This window comes from Bos indicus x Bos taurus, chromosome 6 (genome assembly GCF_003369695.1).
Source record: "Bos indicus x Bos taurus breed Angus x Brahman F1 hybrid chromosome 6, Bos_hybrid_MaternalHap_v2.0, whole genome shotgun sequence".
NCBI lineage: Eukaryota > Metazoa > Chordata > Mammalia > Artiodactyla > Bovidae > Bos > Bos indicus x Bos taurus.
In genome coordinates, this window is record NC_040081.1 from 42483600 (window position 1) to 42499779 (window position 16180).

The 16180-nt window shown below is 37.8% G+C and overlaps 1 protein-coding gene across 1 annotated transcript in view; it reads left to right on the forward strand.

The window, feature by feature from the left end:
* The window catches only part of LOC113894168 (cytosolic beta-glucosidase), a 132566-nt gene that overhangs the window by 39214 nt on the left and 77172 nt on the right, over positions 1–16180 (forward strand). The window contains exon 2 of the mRNA XM_027544172.1: positions 14047–14274. Within this exon, the coding sequence (XP_027399973.1) occupies positions 14047–14274 (228 nt within the window). The remainder of the gene's footprint in view (positions 1–14046; positions 14275–16180) is intronic.

The following is a 16180-nucleotide window of genomic DNA, read 5'->3' on the forward strand; positions in this document are numbered from 1 at the left end:
AATATTACGAGTTAGAGTGCTTCCTACATGTGCACTCTGGCGTCAAGAGATGGTCACAGAAAGAAGAAAAGAGAGCAACTGGTCACTTTTTGTGTATATATTTACTTAGTATTTATGGTTTCTCTGGTGGCTCAGTGGTAAATAATCTGCCTGCAATGCAGGAGACACAGGATTGATTCCTGGGTCTGGAAGAACCTCAGGAGAAGGGAGTGATTACCTACTCTAGTATTCTTGCCTGGAAAATTCCATGGACAGAGGAAACTGGGGGGCTACAGTCCACGGGATTGCAGAGTCAGACTCTTTCACTTTGTCAGACTAATACTTTGACTTTTTTCCCCTCACTATTGCATTGAGCCTGCTGCTGCTGCTGCTGCTAAGTCACTTCAGTCTTGTCCGACTCTGTGCGACCCCATAGACGGCAGCCCACCAGGCTCCCCCATCCCTGGGATTCTCCAGGAAAGAACACTGGAGTGGGTTGCCATTTCCTTCTCCAATGCAGGAAAGTGAAAGTGAAGTTGCTCAGTCGTGTCCAACCCTCAGTGACCCCATGGACTGCAGCCCACCTGGCTCCTCCGTCCATGGGATTTTCCAAGCAAGAGTACTGGAGTGGGGTACCTTCTCCTAGAAGAGGAGAAAACTAACACTCGCTGGATACATACTGCCTGCCACATGCCCTGCTAGACATGTTTGCTTTGACTCAGTTGACTTTGTGAGAACCCTACAAAGTGGATATTATCCTCTGATTTTTTACATACAGAGAAGTCAAGTAATGGGTAGAGATGGAACTGAAATTCTTCTATGCCAGCTTTAGAACTTGTGCTCTTTCCATAATCCTTTGCAGCCTTAGAAGTTTCTGATGTTGAGTTTTTGTAGGTAATATTAATATTTTACATTTTTATGGCATTCCCTTCTATGTCCTCATACGGTAAGAATTTCAGAAACATTGCTATTTTCTTCCAAATTACTAAAAAAATATAGGAGTTTATAATTTCTTGCCAAAAACGTTGCAGTAAACTGTTAACTGGTTTATGGACTTCTGGTGCCTTCTGTCTTCAATTCACCCTGGCAATTCCACTGAATTATGCATTTGCTTTTCCCTTATCAGAGCCACTGTCATAACTCCTACTCATCTTTCAACACCTGCCTTAAAAATGTTTTCTCATGGGCAAGTCTATCTGCCTCCCAGTGATAGAGTCACTCTTGAGTTCTTGTTTCTTGGTTCTCCTGTAGTGTTTTTCCATGATTTTAATACAGCGCTTACCTTAACATAGTCTAGGACTTTACTTGTCTGATATCACTCAGACTGTGAGGTCCTCAAAGGAAAGTGGATATTGCAATTATTATTTGAGAAATTAGAAAGGTGGAATGAAACATGACTTCATAAAAAAAAAGATTTCCTTTTGTGCAAGACTGTTCTAAGTTGATTTTAATAATGGTAGGACTGGGGTATCATGTTTGATAGTCACAGTCATTAGTTAAATGATCTTGGAAAGTTATTCAATCTTTATACATTTATTCTTATTAATAATCATAGTACACCTAAGGGTTATTGTGAGGGTAAGAATAGGTTGGTTGATGTAAGTTGCTGGTATAGAAGAGAGACAGAGAGCTAATGCTCAGTAAATGGCTTGCCTTTACTATGAACAATAAAATGTATTACAATCTTTAAAAGCAATAGATAAAACATTTATAATTTACCTATCAAATAAAAATAGCTATAAAATAGCTATATACTCACCATATTTCTAGGACCCCTTCCCAGTACTGTCTTCTTATCTCTTTTCCCAAAGGTACCCACTAAGATGAATTTTGCATTTGTTCATTTCCTGCTTTTCTTTATGATTTTAGCATTTGGCACTGTATAGCTAAACAGTTTCTTATTTAACTTTACATATTTTGGACATTATATAAATGGAAATAACATTGTGTGTATTTTTCTTTTTTTTTTTTTTTTAACAATTTGCTTCTTCCCTCTCAATGTTATATTTGGGAAATTTATGCATGTGGGTCTGTACAGAATTAGTTCATTTGTTTTTACTTTTTGTAGTCTTTCACTGTATGACTATTCTGTGGTTTATTTTATTCCTTCATTGATTTATTGTCCTGACAAAGGAAATTTAGGCTGTTTCCAGTGAGAGTTTTTATTGTTGCAATCATGATTATATACGTGTCCAAGTCTATGTTTGTAGAAACAGGGTATATGATGGTATGTAAATTATGGAGTTTTGATACATGTACTTCTTCAGCTTTGCTAGATATTTCCTATTGTTCTCCTACCAGCAGTGTGTAAACATTCCTGCTTTGTAACAATTTCTCTGATGCTTGATATTATCCAGCTTTTAAATTTGTGCACCTGTGTGGTTGTCGAGTGGTATCTCATTGTGGCTTTTATTTGCATTTCCCTATTTTTTTTTTTTTAATGATCTCCTATGTGTTTTTAAATGTTTACTAGCACTGTTTCTCCTTCTGTGAATGAACTATTCATACATTTTGTCCATTTTTTATAGTCTTGTTGGCCTTTTATTAATAATTGGAATATCCAAAAACAAATGTGGATTTGTCTATTTTTTGCAATTTTTTGCCTACTTTTTTGCAGTCTATCCTGTCAGTTTTTGCTACATGTATTTTGACTCTGTTATTAGGTAAATAAATATTTACAGTTATAAATCCTCTGGATAGATTGGCACCCTTTTATGTATGAAATGTCTTCCCTTATACTTGGTAATGTTCTTGCTCTGAAATCTATAGTTATTCATAAAGCTACTTTGGTTTTCTTTGATTAGTGTTAGTATGGTATCTCTTTTCCATTCTGTCACTTTTAAGCTTCTTTGTCTTTATATTTTAAAAGGGTTTCTTTTAGGTACTATATAGCTGAGTCTGGTGTTTTTACCATTCTGATAAGATCTGCCATGGCAGTTCAACTGGGTCATTTAGACTCATTTACATTTAGTGATATTCATATAATTAGGTTTAAATATACCATTGTGCTATTTGTTTTCTCTTTGTTCCATCTGTCTTTATTCTCTTTCCCCTCTTTTTATGTCTTTTTCAGATTAATTATTTTTAAAATAATTCTATTATATATTCTTTTGGCTTATTAGCTATAAGTCACATATTAATTTATTAGCTGTAACTCTTGTTTTTTCTTCATTAAGGCTTTTTCTCTAAATACCACTTAAGCTAGATATCAATGTTTTGATTTTTTTGTTATTTAGTTTTTAATATTTTCTGGTGACCACTATTATGCCTTCTTTACTCCCAAACTATTCAGATGTTCCTTTTCAGATTTCTGAAAGAATGAACTAATGTACTGTAGTTCAATCATTCTAACATGATTGATCAGGGATTTCCATCTGTATTTCTCCAATCCTTTGGAATTTATGGTCACTTTATTTATGAACCAATTTGTGCTCAACTTTCATAATGTTTCTGTCTGCATGAAAAGAATGTATATTTTTAAAATTGAAGCATTTATTATCATGCAGTGTCATATATATCAATCAGATCAAGCTTGTTAATATCTGCTATCCTTACTTTCTCCTGTTTCAATTGCTGAGAGAGGTGTTAGTATTAAGGTTATTCTAGGCACATAAAATGAGTAATTTTTTCTTATTTTTTGGAATAATTCCTATGCGTGGAGTTTTTTGGTTTTATTTTGTAAATGTTTGATAAAACTTGGGTAATTAAAATCTCTCATTATGGAGGTGGATTTGTCAACTTTACATTTAAGTCGTATCAATTTTTGCTTCACATATTTGGAAACTAGATTCTTAGATGCATGCAACAGTGTCGTCACTACTTGGTGACCCATGGTATCTCAAGTAATGCTGTTTTTCCCTCCTTGAAATCCTCTGCTTTTTTTTTTTTTTTTTTTAGGGGAAGGAGGAATCTCTCCCTCTATATTTTGACTTTCTATTTTTAACATAGTCTTAGGTATGTTGGTAAACAGTGTACCCCAGGATTTAAAAAAAAATTTACAGTCTGATGATCTTTGTCTTTTATCTGGGGAATTTAGTCCATTGACATATTCTTATAAGTGATCATTTATATCTTGTCATGCCACTTAACTTTATGTTTTTTTCCCTTTATCACTTCTATGTATTTTTAAAAATTATTTTCTTGCCCTCTTTTAAATTTATTTAGTTTTTCCTATTTAGCATAATGATTAAGAGCATGGGCTCTGGAATTCATCTCTTAGCTTTAGTACAAACTGAAATGGGAAATTTAATTAACCTCTTCATTTCTCAGTTTCCTTTCCTGAAAATGAGGCTAATAATGGCAGTTACTTAATAATTTTATTGTAAGGAGTTGACTCGATGGACGTAAGTCTGAGTGAACTCCAGGAGTTGGTGATGGACAGGGAGGCCTGGCATGCTGTGATTCATGGGGTCGCAAAAAGTCGGACATGACTGAGCGACTAAACTGAACTGAACTGAACTAAATATATATAAACTGATTAGAGTAGAGCCTGGCACAGACTTGCTATAGATGTGTTGGATTTATCTTTAAAACTATAAATTACATTTTTTCCTTAAGTGCTTACCTTAGAAATTTTAATTTGAATACTATATATATATATATATATATAGTGGTGGTTTAGTGGCTAAGTTGTATCTGACTCTTGCAACCCCGTGGACTGCCAGGCTCCTCTGTCCAGGGGATTTTCCAGGCAAGAATACTGGAATGGGTTGCTATGTCCTTCTCCAATATATATCTATACATACATATATTTATAGTCTTTGGTCCAGGATTTTAATTCTATCTAGTTAATCTTTTTAATTCCCACAAAACAGACATTTTGTTATTGTTCTGCATGTTAATAGCTTGTTTAGATTATCCACATAGTCTATATTTAATATATCCATATTTAATAGTATATTTGCAATGCCATATTTTCTCATGTTTACTAGTACGTAAATTCATTTTCAAGCTAATCAAAGTTAAAATAATAAAATAATTTGAAGAGTCAAAACAAAACTGTTTTAGAAACTATCGACCCCCTGTTCTCTTCCATGTACTTCTTTAGAGGAAACCTCTTTAAATTCTGTTGGTTAATCCTTTTGGCATTGACTTCTGTATCTTAAATGGCATGCTTATATTCCTAGGTTTTGAGTTGTTTGCCTGTTGTAGGCATAAGCTATTGACCTCTCCCTGTGAAAGATGAAGATTTACCCATCTGTCCACTTTCTCTCCCTCTCCCTTCTCAATTTCTCCACCCCCAACAAAATCCCAGTACTGTGGAGAATGGGAATCATTGCTGAGTTGGTACAAAGCTTCACTTTGGCACAATAAAGGGAGTTCAACAATGTGAGTGCACTCTGTGCCACTCAACTGTCCTCCTTAAACATAGTTAAGGAGTTTACTTAAACAAAGTGAAGTGGCAAGCTTTATATTATGTGTATTTTACCCCAATTTAAAATATTATCAGAGAGTACACTGAAATGTTTACAGATTAAATGAAAAGCATGGGTGGGTTAGATATGAAACAAGATTAGGAAAAGGTGGGAAACTGTGAAGCCCCATGTACATGTGTGGGACTTCGATGTACTATTCTGCCTACTTTTGTGCATGTTGGCAATTCAGTAGGAAATATTTTAAAATTTGAAGAATATCAAACTAAATGTTCTAGTAGATTAATATTCTTAAAGAAGTATTTCCCATAGCCTATGACATGCGCAAATTGTCCAGTTACTCCTTGAATTTGCTGCACAGCTACATCATTCTGGAGATTTATCCTGCTGAATTTTTCATTTCCTGGATCCTAGATCTTTCTCTTTCTTGGTTAACATCATTGTTTTAGAGAAATTTATCCTCTAGCAATATCCAATGAGAGATAAATTTTTTCCCCAATATCCTGTGAGAGCTTATATGTCTGCTAAAATCTTTCTCCATTCTCACTCTTAATTAATGGAGAGATGAGTTGTGGTTACAAATGTGCTCATGTTCAGTCACTCAGTTGAGGAGTAATTTCTCCCCCACAGGCTAGTTGCTTTGTTGTCTCTTTCTTAGGCAGAACTTGTTTCTTGTTTATTCTGGCCCAGTGTGTGGAGTCCTTGCATCATCAGACTTGTGTGAACATCTTATCATCAGTTTCCCATCTTTGGTGAGCTTTAGAATTTTTTTATTCCCTTGTCCCACAGGCCATTAAAATGGAAGCTCACAACATCTGGGCTTCTCAGATGCTCTGAAGACAAAATCCTGCATCACTACTCATTTATGCTTCAGAATTTCTCTCACTTTGATTTTGTGTTGCCTAACATCTTGCAAGATGGATGGCACATTTAACAATACATTTTCCATATTCTATCAGGCACTTGTTGTTTGAAGGAGAGCTCAATATGTAATCTGCCTGGAAACAGTAGTCTTGTTCCTCATAAAGAATGGTCAGAACTTTTAAAGATTAGGCATAATCACATCTTGAGAAAATGCCTGATGAAGAAATGAATTATTAATATCATTCATTCAGGAAAATTTACATTCAAGTACTAGTGAGTGGACTTCCCAGGTGGCTCAGTGGTAAAGAATCCACCTGCCAATGCAGGAGATGTGGATTTGATCCCTGGGTCAGGAAGGTCCCCTGGAGTAGAAAATGGCAACCCACTCTAATATTCTTGCCTGGAAAATTCCATGGACAGAGGAACCTAGTGAGCTATGGTCATGGGGTAACAGAGTTGGACATGACTGAGTGACTGAACACTGAGCACACTAATGAATACTGGCTACTATATATATATATATAATTTTTTCCTTTTTAATTTATTTTCTTTTATTGAAGGATAATTGCTTTACAAAATTTTGTTGTTTTCTGTCGAACCTCAACATGAATCAGCCATAGGTATACATGTATGCCCTCCTGTTTGAACCTTCCTCCCATCTCCCGCCCCATCCCACCCCTCTAGATTGATACAGAACCCCTGTTTGAGTTTCCTGAGCCATACAGCAAATTCCTGTTGGCGATCTATTTTACATATGATAATGTAAGTTTCCATGTTACTCTTTCCGTACATCTCACCCTCTCCTCCCCTCTCCCCATGTCCATAAGTCTGTTCTCTGTCTGTTTTTCCATTGCTGCCCTGTAAATAAATTCTTCAGTACCATTTTCTTAGATTCCATATATATGCATTAGAATACAATACTTATCTTTCTCTTTCTGACTCCCTTCACTCTGTATAATAGGTTCTAGGTTCATCCACCTCATCAGAACTGACTCAAATGTGTTCCTTTTTATGGCTAATATTCTATTGTGTATATGTACCACAACTTCTTTATCCATTCATCTGTCTATGGACATCTAGGTTGCTTCCATGTTCTAGCTATTGTAAATAGTGCTGCAGTGAACAATTAGATACATGTATCTTTTTCAGTTTTGGTTTCCCCCAGGGTATATGCCTAGGAGTGGGATTTCTGGGTCATATGGTGGTTTTATTCCTAGTTTTTTAAGGAATCTCCATACCGTCTTCCATAGGGGCTGTATCAATTTACATTCCCACCAACAGTGCAAGAGTTCCCTTTTCTCCACACCCTCTCCAGCATTTATTGTTCGTAGACTTTTTGATGATGGCCATTCTGACCAGTGTGAGGTGATATCTCATTATAGTTTTAATTTGCAATTCTTTAATAATGAGCGATGTTGAGCATCTTTCATGTGTTTGTTAGCCATCTGTATGTTTTCATTGGAGAAATGTCTGTTTAGATCTTTTCCCCACTTTTTGATTGGGTTATTTGTTTTTCTGACATTGAGTTGTATGAGCTGCTTGTATATTTTGGAAATTAATCCTTTGTCAGTTGTTTCATTTGCTATTGTTTTCTCCCATTTTGATGATTGTCTTTTCACCTTCCTTACAGTTTCTTTGTTGTGCAAAAGGTTTTAAGTTTAATCAGGTCCCACTTGTCTATTTCTGTTTTTATTTCCGTTACTCTAGGAGGTGGGTCATAGAGGATCTTGCTTTGATTTATGTCATCGAGTGTTCTGCATATGTTTTCCTCTAAGAGTTTTATAGTTTCTGGTCTTACATTTAGGTCTTTAATCCATTTTGAATTTATCTTTGTGTATGATGTTAGGAAGTGTTATAATTTCATTCTTTTACATGTAGTTGTCCAATTTTCCCAGCACCATTTACTGAAGAGGCTATCTTTCCCCCATTGTATATTCTTGCCTCCTTTGTCAAAAATAAGGTACCCATAGGTGCATGGGTTTATTTCTGGGCTTTCTATCTTGTTCCATTGGTCCATATTTCTGTTTTTGTGCCAGTACCATACTGTCTCGATGACTGTAGTATACTCTGAAGTCAGGAAGGTTGATTCCTCCAGCTCCATTCTTCTTTCTCAAGACTGCTTTGGCTATTTGGGGTCTTTTGTGTTTCCATATAAATTGTGAAATTTTTTGTCCTAGTTCTGTGAAAAATGCCATTGGTAATTTGATAGGGATCACACTGAATCTGTAGATTGCATTTGGTAGTATAGTCATTTTCACAATATTGATTCTTCCTACCCAGGAACATGGAATATCTCTCCATCTGTTTATATTGTCTTTGATTTCTTTCATCAGCGTCTTATAATTTTCTGTGTACAGTTCTTTTGTCTCCTTAGGTGAGCTTATTCCTAGACATTTAATTCTTTTTGTTGCAATGATGAATGGAAAGTGAAAGAAAGTGAAGTTCCTCAGTCATGTCCAACTCTTTGTGACCACAAGGACTGTAGCCTACCAGGCTCCTCTGTCCATGGAATTTTCCAGGCAAGAGTGCTGGAGTGGGTTGACATTTCCTTCACCAGGGAATCTTCTGGACCCAGGGATTGAACCTGAGTCTCCTGCATTGCAGGCAGACGCATGGTGAATGGAATTGATTCCTTAATTTCTCTTTCTGATTTTTCATTGTTAGTATACTATATATATTTTTAAAAGGCCACTATACATATTTTCTTTTATCAAAATTTCAACTATAATGGTTAATTTTTGATTCACATTCTGGTTCTCATAAGAACAATGTTGCTTATACATGCTTCATCTAGTATACACCTAGAATAAACTACACCACATAAGTGCATTTTCCTGCTGACATTGACCTCTTAAAATTGCAAAATTTATTGTAAGCACTTAAGGAGGACTGTGTTCCAAAATGCATGTCAAGTTATTCATTTCTAATGCTTCTTACATTGAGTAGCATGGGTGTCAGTTGACTCATCAGTCAGGCTTTATTACTAACAGCAGTGTGGTCCAGTGGAAGGACTTGAACTTCAGTATCAGACAGCTCTGAAACACATCTTGGTTCTGTGCATGCTAAGTTGCTTCAGTCACGTCCAACTCTTTGTGACCCGATGGACTGTAGCCTGCCAGGTTCCTCTGTCTGTGGGATTCTCCAGGCAAGAATACTAGAGTGGGTTGCCATGCCCTCCTCCAGGGGATCTTCCCAACCTAGGGATCAAACCTGCAATTCTTGCAGCTCCTGCATTGCAGGTGGATTCTTTATCACTGAGCCACCAGAGAAGTCCCCATATCTTGGTTCTACCACTTAATGAAAAGTGTTGTCTTAGGTAAGTCACTTATTGGTGATATGTGAGGCCAGCTTGTACTGGCTCACCAGTGCCTACTGTTAAATTTTCATTAATTTTACAAACTGATTCTTTTTTAATGTGTATTTATTTGGCTGCATGAGGTCTTAGTTGCAGCACATAGGATTTTTGTTGTGGCATGTAGGATCTTTTGTTGCAGTGTATGGGTTCTTTATTGCAGTGCATGGGCTTCTCTCCAGTGGCTCTGAGCCTCTAGAATACACAGGCTAAGCAGTTGCAGTGCTCAGGTTTAGTTGCCTTGCAGCATGTGGAATCTTATTTCCCTGACCAAGGATTGAACCCATGTCCCTTGCCATGTCCCATTCTTAACCACTGGATGACCAGGAAAATCCCTTATGAGCTGATTCTTAAATATATAGCCAGTATTAAAGATTCAATTACATAAACATAAATAAATAATTTATATTAAAAACAAAGATAATAAATATTCAAATCCTTATCTCCTAATTATTTTAACACATTTTATTATTAGCTATGCCCTTGAGGCTCTTGTACATGTACAGAAGAAATACTGTCTAATGATGTGCCATTGTTCACCTTGCAACTCTGCCTTCAGTGCTATCCTGTGGGGTGCCTGAAATTGGTCATGTGTAAGTATTTACACCAGAGAAGGCAATGGCACCCCACTCCAGTACTCTTGCCTGGAAAATCCCATGATTGGAGGAGCCTGGTGGGCTGCAGTCCATGGGGTCGCTAAGAGTCAGACACAACTGAGTGACTTCACTTTCACTTTTCACTTTCATGCATTGGAGAAGGAAATGGCAACCCACTCCAGTGTTCTTGCCTGGAGAATCCCAGGGACAGGGGAGCCTGGTGGGCTGCCGTCTATGGGGTCACACAGAGTCAGACACGACTGAAGTGACTTAGCAGCAAGTATTTACACCACAGAAATTGGCAAGTGCTACAAGTCAGCATTTGATTTATTGTTTTGTTGGTTGCTTGGACTCAAGAAAATGACAGGTAAAATATAAATAATGCAGAGTAAATGTATGTGTAGTATACCTGTAACTGTTACATTGTGAGTAGGACAAAAAAAATCAAGGGAATATTCTTCCAGTGTTTGAAAACTATTACCAATTTAGCAAGAAAATTGCTCATGTCACTGATGAACAAGTGAAATTCTGATATATTATTGTTTTCCTTTCATTGTACCCGTTAATTTAAGCAAAGATACCAGTCAACAGTCACATGAGAACTACTCACATTTGTCAGGTTGTATATTGTAGATTGGCTCCCCATATAAGAGTTTGTCAAAAATCTAAACAAGTATTCTATGAGAATCAATGGGCTATAAGGAATATACAGTAAAGAGCATTGCATATTGTTATTTGGAAATTGTGTATTATGTGTCCTTTATCCCAATATACCTCTATACGAATATAATTTGTAATAAATATGTATACATAATGGTACATACATTTTTTAATATACAACCAGTTGTTAATATTTACCAGCAGACAACTGCCTAAACTTTCTGAGATTAAGCTCCTTCATTTATTGTAAATCGATTATTCAAACTATGAATACCATGCTTGACTGAAGTTATATTTTAGTGTTCATACCTATTTCATTCTAAGATTGAATATCAGTATTCTTTTTCTTTTTCCCTCTTAACCCCATATATAGACATAACTTGAGAGCCATTGGGATGTATAAAGCTTTTTGCCTCTATATGATATGGCCCCAAAGTATAATAATCTGTAATATTCATAATTTCTTTGTATAGATCTTTAGTACCCTGCCTTTATATCAACTGTCATTTTTGCTATTGTCAGAGCTCCTTCTTTTAGCCATCTTCCTGTGTCCCCATGGTTCTCTCCTGTTAATTATAGCGCATGTTGTCTTTTTGTTGGTCTGGAGACTATGTCTAATCCTATCAGAATTGTGCACAAAATATGAGAAAGTTAATGCTAAATGTAGGCCTAAAAAACTTCCTATAATTGTTTTAGTCTATTTACTCTAGCTGTGACTTCCTTTCTTGCGTGAAAGTCATTTTGAACTATTTTAGGTATATAAAAATGGTTGTGGATAATGTAATCATCAGCCTCTTAGATACCTGTTAGCCAGCTTAAGGAGTGAAACATAAGAGATGCAAAGGGCCCTCAGGCTCCTGCTTGTTTCCATTTCCCTGCCTTTTCTACCCAAAGGCAGCCACCAGCTTGACCTGATCATCTCCAGGCATAGTGTTATGTGTTTACCTCATATGTATATGTTCAGAAAATCCATCTTTAGTTTTATATATTTTGTATAAAATGATACAGTACTGTATATAATTTTTTAAAAATTAATAACCTTTATATTTTAGAGCAATTTTAGAGTTATAGAAAAATTGAGCACAAAGTACAGAATTGTCATGTATCCCATTCCCCCAATTTTCCCTACCTAGCATTAGTGTGGGTCATTAGTTACAAATGGTGGGTGAATATTGACACATTATTATTCAGTGAAGTTCACAGTGTGTGGATTTTGACAAATGTATAATGTCATGTACCCACTATTATAGTATCATACAGAATAGAGTCCACCCTTGAACAACATGGGGTTAGGGGAACAGACCCACTGCCCAGAGGAAAAGGCACGCATAATTTTAGTAGTTTCACTGCCATAAAAATCTCCTGTGCTCCATGTATTCATTCCTGTATTGTATTTCAAATCTTGATTTTTTTCTTTAGTTTAACATTATAGTTTTGAGGGTGTCTTAGCCCATTTGGACTGCTCTAACAAAAGACCATAAACCAGGGGATTTGTAAGCAACACACATTTATCCCTCACGGTTCTCAGTGCTGTAAGTTGGGGTTAGGGTGCCAGCACGGCCAGGTGAGGACCCTCTTCCTCATTACAGGCTTCTTGTATCCTCATGAGCAGAGGAGGTAGGGAGTGCTGTGGGGTCTTTTTTTAGAAGCAGTAATCTCGCTTTTTGGAAGTTCCGTTGGGGAAGATGGCGGCGGCCGCGAGCACCCTTCTCTTCTTGCCGCCGGGGACTTCAGACTGAGTCTTCCCTGGAAGAGTGGGACTGCAGGTGCCCTGCGTCCCGGGAGCCCGAACCAACTTGGTTCCTCCATTACTGGTGGGGAAGGGCATATCCTCTTGTGCAGGACTTAGGCCCTCCCCGCCGTCAGGATGAAGGAAAAAAAAAAAAGAAGCAGTAATCTCATTCATGAATGCTCCATTCTCCTGACTTAAGCTCCTCCCCATATCCTCACACTGGGTGTTAGGATTTCCACCTCTGAATTTGGGGGGACACAAACAGTCAGAGGAGAGTAGAAGGGTTATCTATGCTCTGATTCGTTCACTGTAACAACTTATTTGTGTTTCCTCTCTATGAATATACCTAAAGTTAATTATCTGTTCTGTTGGTAGGATATAGGTTGTTTCCAGGATTTTTCTGTGACAGAAAACTCTGCCTCAATAATCTCATATAATCTTTTTGTGAAAATATATGAGCACACTTTCAGGGTATGCCCTTAGAAGTGGAATTAAAGAGTCATGAGATTTTAAAAAATTAATCGTTTGTACCATAAAATGGATTCTAACTACCATTTTAGAAAAAATTTCTGTGTGAACAGATATTTCAAATCTAATGTAATCGTTGCTTTCTGTCCCTCTAATGTGTGATATTCTCTCTTACCTCTGGGCTTATTCTGATCCTAGCTCCTCTTTTTTTCTATTTTCACTCACCCCTACCTCCTAGCAGTTCACTTTGGTGAGTCAACATCTCCTCTAGAATTCAGTCTAGGAGTGTCTTCTCTAAGAATTTTCTGACTCTTGCCCACACCTGGATAAACACCTCTCCCTGGCTTTCTTGCAGGAACCATTACGTTGGCTGTTTTATAACTTCATGTAATTGACAAGGACAAGAATTGCAGCAGAGTTCACCCTGGTATCCACTAAGCTTAGCTTGGAGCCTGATACAGAGCATGTGTTGAATTAAGGGAGGAGTGAATAAATGAATGTAGGATACTTTTATCATCTCAAAAATGGCAGGAACTAACACCCTTCCCACAATCGCTGACTGGACCTTCTCAGGCTCCATGGTTAGATGACAGGAAGATGGAGTTCAGGTGTCAAGGGTCAAAGATAGAGTCCAGAGACCGCTTTATGCACAGTGAGGACAAGGTGTGTCTGTCAGGGCCAGGAGAAATGTTCACAAGAAGGAGATGCTTTCAACTCAGACGCTCATAAGCTGAGCCCTGCCTCTGTCTACCAGCTGGGAGATCTTCAGATAATGAACCGTGAAAGCCTGCTATGCTGCGGCATTATGCAATAATTTTTCACTTGCCACCAGTCAGCTTCAGGGATCAAGGACAGCTGAACACATAACCCACTCATGCATGTTATTTTAAAGACATATTTTAAAGTTATCAATATGGTACATTGAGTTAATGAGGGATGTTCTTTTGGTGACAAATATTTACATTCCACATATGCCTCTTGATGTCAAGAGTGTAACGGTTTCATTTTCTTCGTTTTTCTCAGGAGGCTGGGATGCAGATGGAAAAGGCCCTTGTGTCTGGGACACATTCACCCATCAGGGAGGAGAGAGAGTTTTCAAGAACCAGACTGGTGATGTAGCTTGTGGCAGCTACACTCTGTGGGAGGAAGATTTGAAATGTATCAAACAGCTTGGATTGACTCATTACCGCTTCTCTCTTTCCTGGTCACGTCTGTTACCTGATGGGACGACAGGTTTCATCAACCAGAAAGGCAAGTGTTTCTTAAAAATAGAAGGTTGCAGCTTTAATTCAAGGTTATTGCTGCAGTCTGGCATAATTAATCCAGGATGCTATTCTGCAGTATAGCTTTAAGATTGCAAGTTTTTAGAGCGATTATGGGATAAATTTTTTGAAATGGGTTTCCATTAACTTTTCCAGTATTATTCTGGTTTCCCTCGACTGGAGATCTTTGTTGGGAGGGGTGGAAATAGATGGACAGGAAGTGGGTTGGAATAAGTGTTTTATTTATGTAAAATGTTACTTGAGTATTGACCTGAAGGTGAATTTCCAAAGGTTGTGCATAATCTATTTTCAGTTGTGTTATGCTATGATAAGTCATGAAAAGCCCTGTAGAACTTGAGAAGATTCCGAGCATTTCAACTGGAGCTGAATTAGTGGAGTTAATTAGCTAGCACAGAGGTTGGCCCCAAAGGCCCTGGAATCTGTTCTCTTTGGATTAAGTGCCAGAGATTTCACTTACTATCTTTGTGAGCATCTCGTGGACCTCGCTTGGTGCCTCAGTTTCCCCATGAGGAGAAAGGGATACTGTAATAGCTCCTACTTCCAAGTGTTGTTGGAAGAGTAAATGAAACAGTCTTTTAAAGTGCTTTACACAGTAGCTGGTATAGCGTGAAAGCATTCAATAAGTGTTAGTTATTATTCTTCTTATGCCTTGTAATGAAAAAGACTGTTGCCCTATTTTGGAGAAGGTAATGGCAACCCACTCCAGTACTCTTGCCTGGAAAATCCCATGGACGGAGGAGTCTGGTAGGCTTCAGTCCATGGGGTCACGAAGAGTCAGACATGACTGAGCGACTTCCCTTTCACTTTTCACTTTCATGCATTGGAGAAGGAAATGGCAACCCACTCCAGTGTTCTTGCCTGGAGAATCCCAGGGATGGCAGAGCCTGGTAGGCTGCCGTCTATGGGGTTGCACAGAGTCGGACACGACTGAAGTGACTTAGCAGCATTGCCCTATTTGAAAGCCTATTATTTATGAAGCATTTTGCATATATTTTCTCTAAACCTCACAAATCAACGAGGAAGGTATAAGTATCACATTTTACAGAGGTGCATGTTCAAACCCAGATATTTTGTAAATTTGTATTTTTGGGTGGATCTGGAATTTAAGCCTAAGGTTTGGCTAACTCCTTCCACACAATGTGAGTTGGCAAACTATGACCTGAGACCTAAACTTGCCCTGATCCCTATTTGTATAAATAAAGTTTTATTTGTAGTACAACGGTACCCCTTCATTATGTGTAGTTGGAGGTTGCTTTCCCACTACTATGGTAGCATTGAATAGTTGGGGCAAAGACTGTACAGCCTGCAAAGCCTGAAATGTTTACCTCATGGTCCTTTATAGAAAAAGTTTTGTAACCCCTGCATGACAATGTAATGACTTCTTCATAAAGAACCTTTATTGCTCCTTTGTTCTGGATAAGATTTCCCATGACTTTTAGGGCTGGGACAGGGTGAGGCAAGGGGGTGCTTAATGTGCAGGATTTGGGAGGCGTGTTCTCTCAGCATCTTACAACTGCGAGGTTGCCTCACCACACCTGCACTTCAAAAAGAGCATTGAAACGGAGAGGTTCTCCTTGATTAAGTTATCTGCTTTCCTGTACAAAACAACAACAACAGATGTAGTGAGAACAACCTGTGATAACAGCTCCTCGGTGGACTTGTGCGCTTGCTTTCAGTGCAGAGGTGGGGGAAACCTCTGCACTGTGAAATGGAAGCACCATCTATGGATGCACCACACCATGGCTTCCCCCAGATAAGAAAAATACAAGTTTAGCAGGCCCATGACTTGATTCTAAAGACATTAGGCCCTGTTTTTAACTGCTCTTGGTTAAAGGTTTCCTTTCTTGGCATCAGCGGCCAGTTTTATTTTTTGA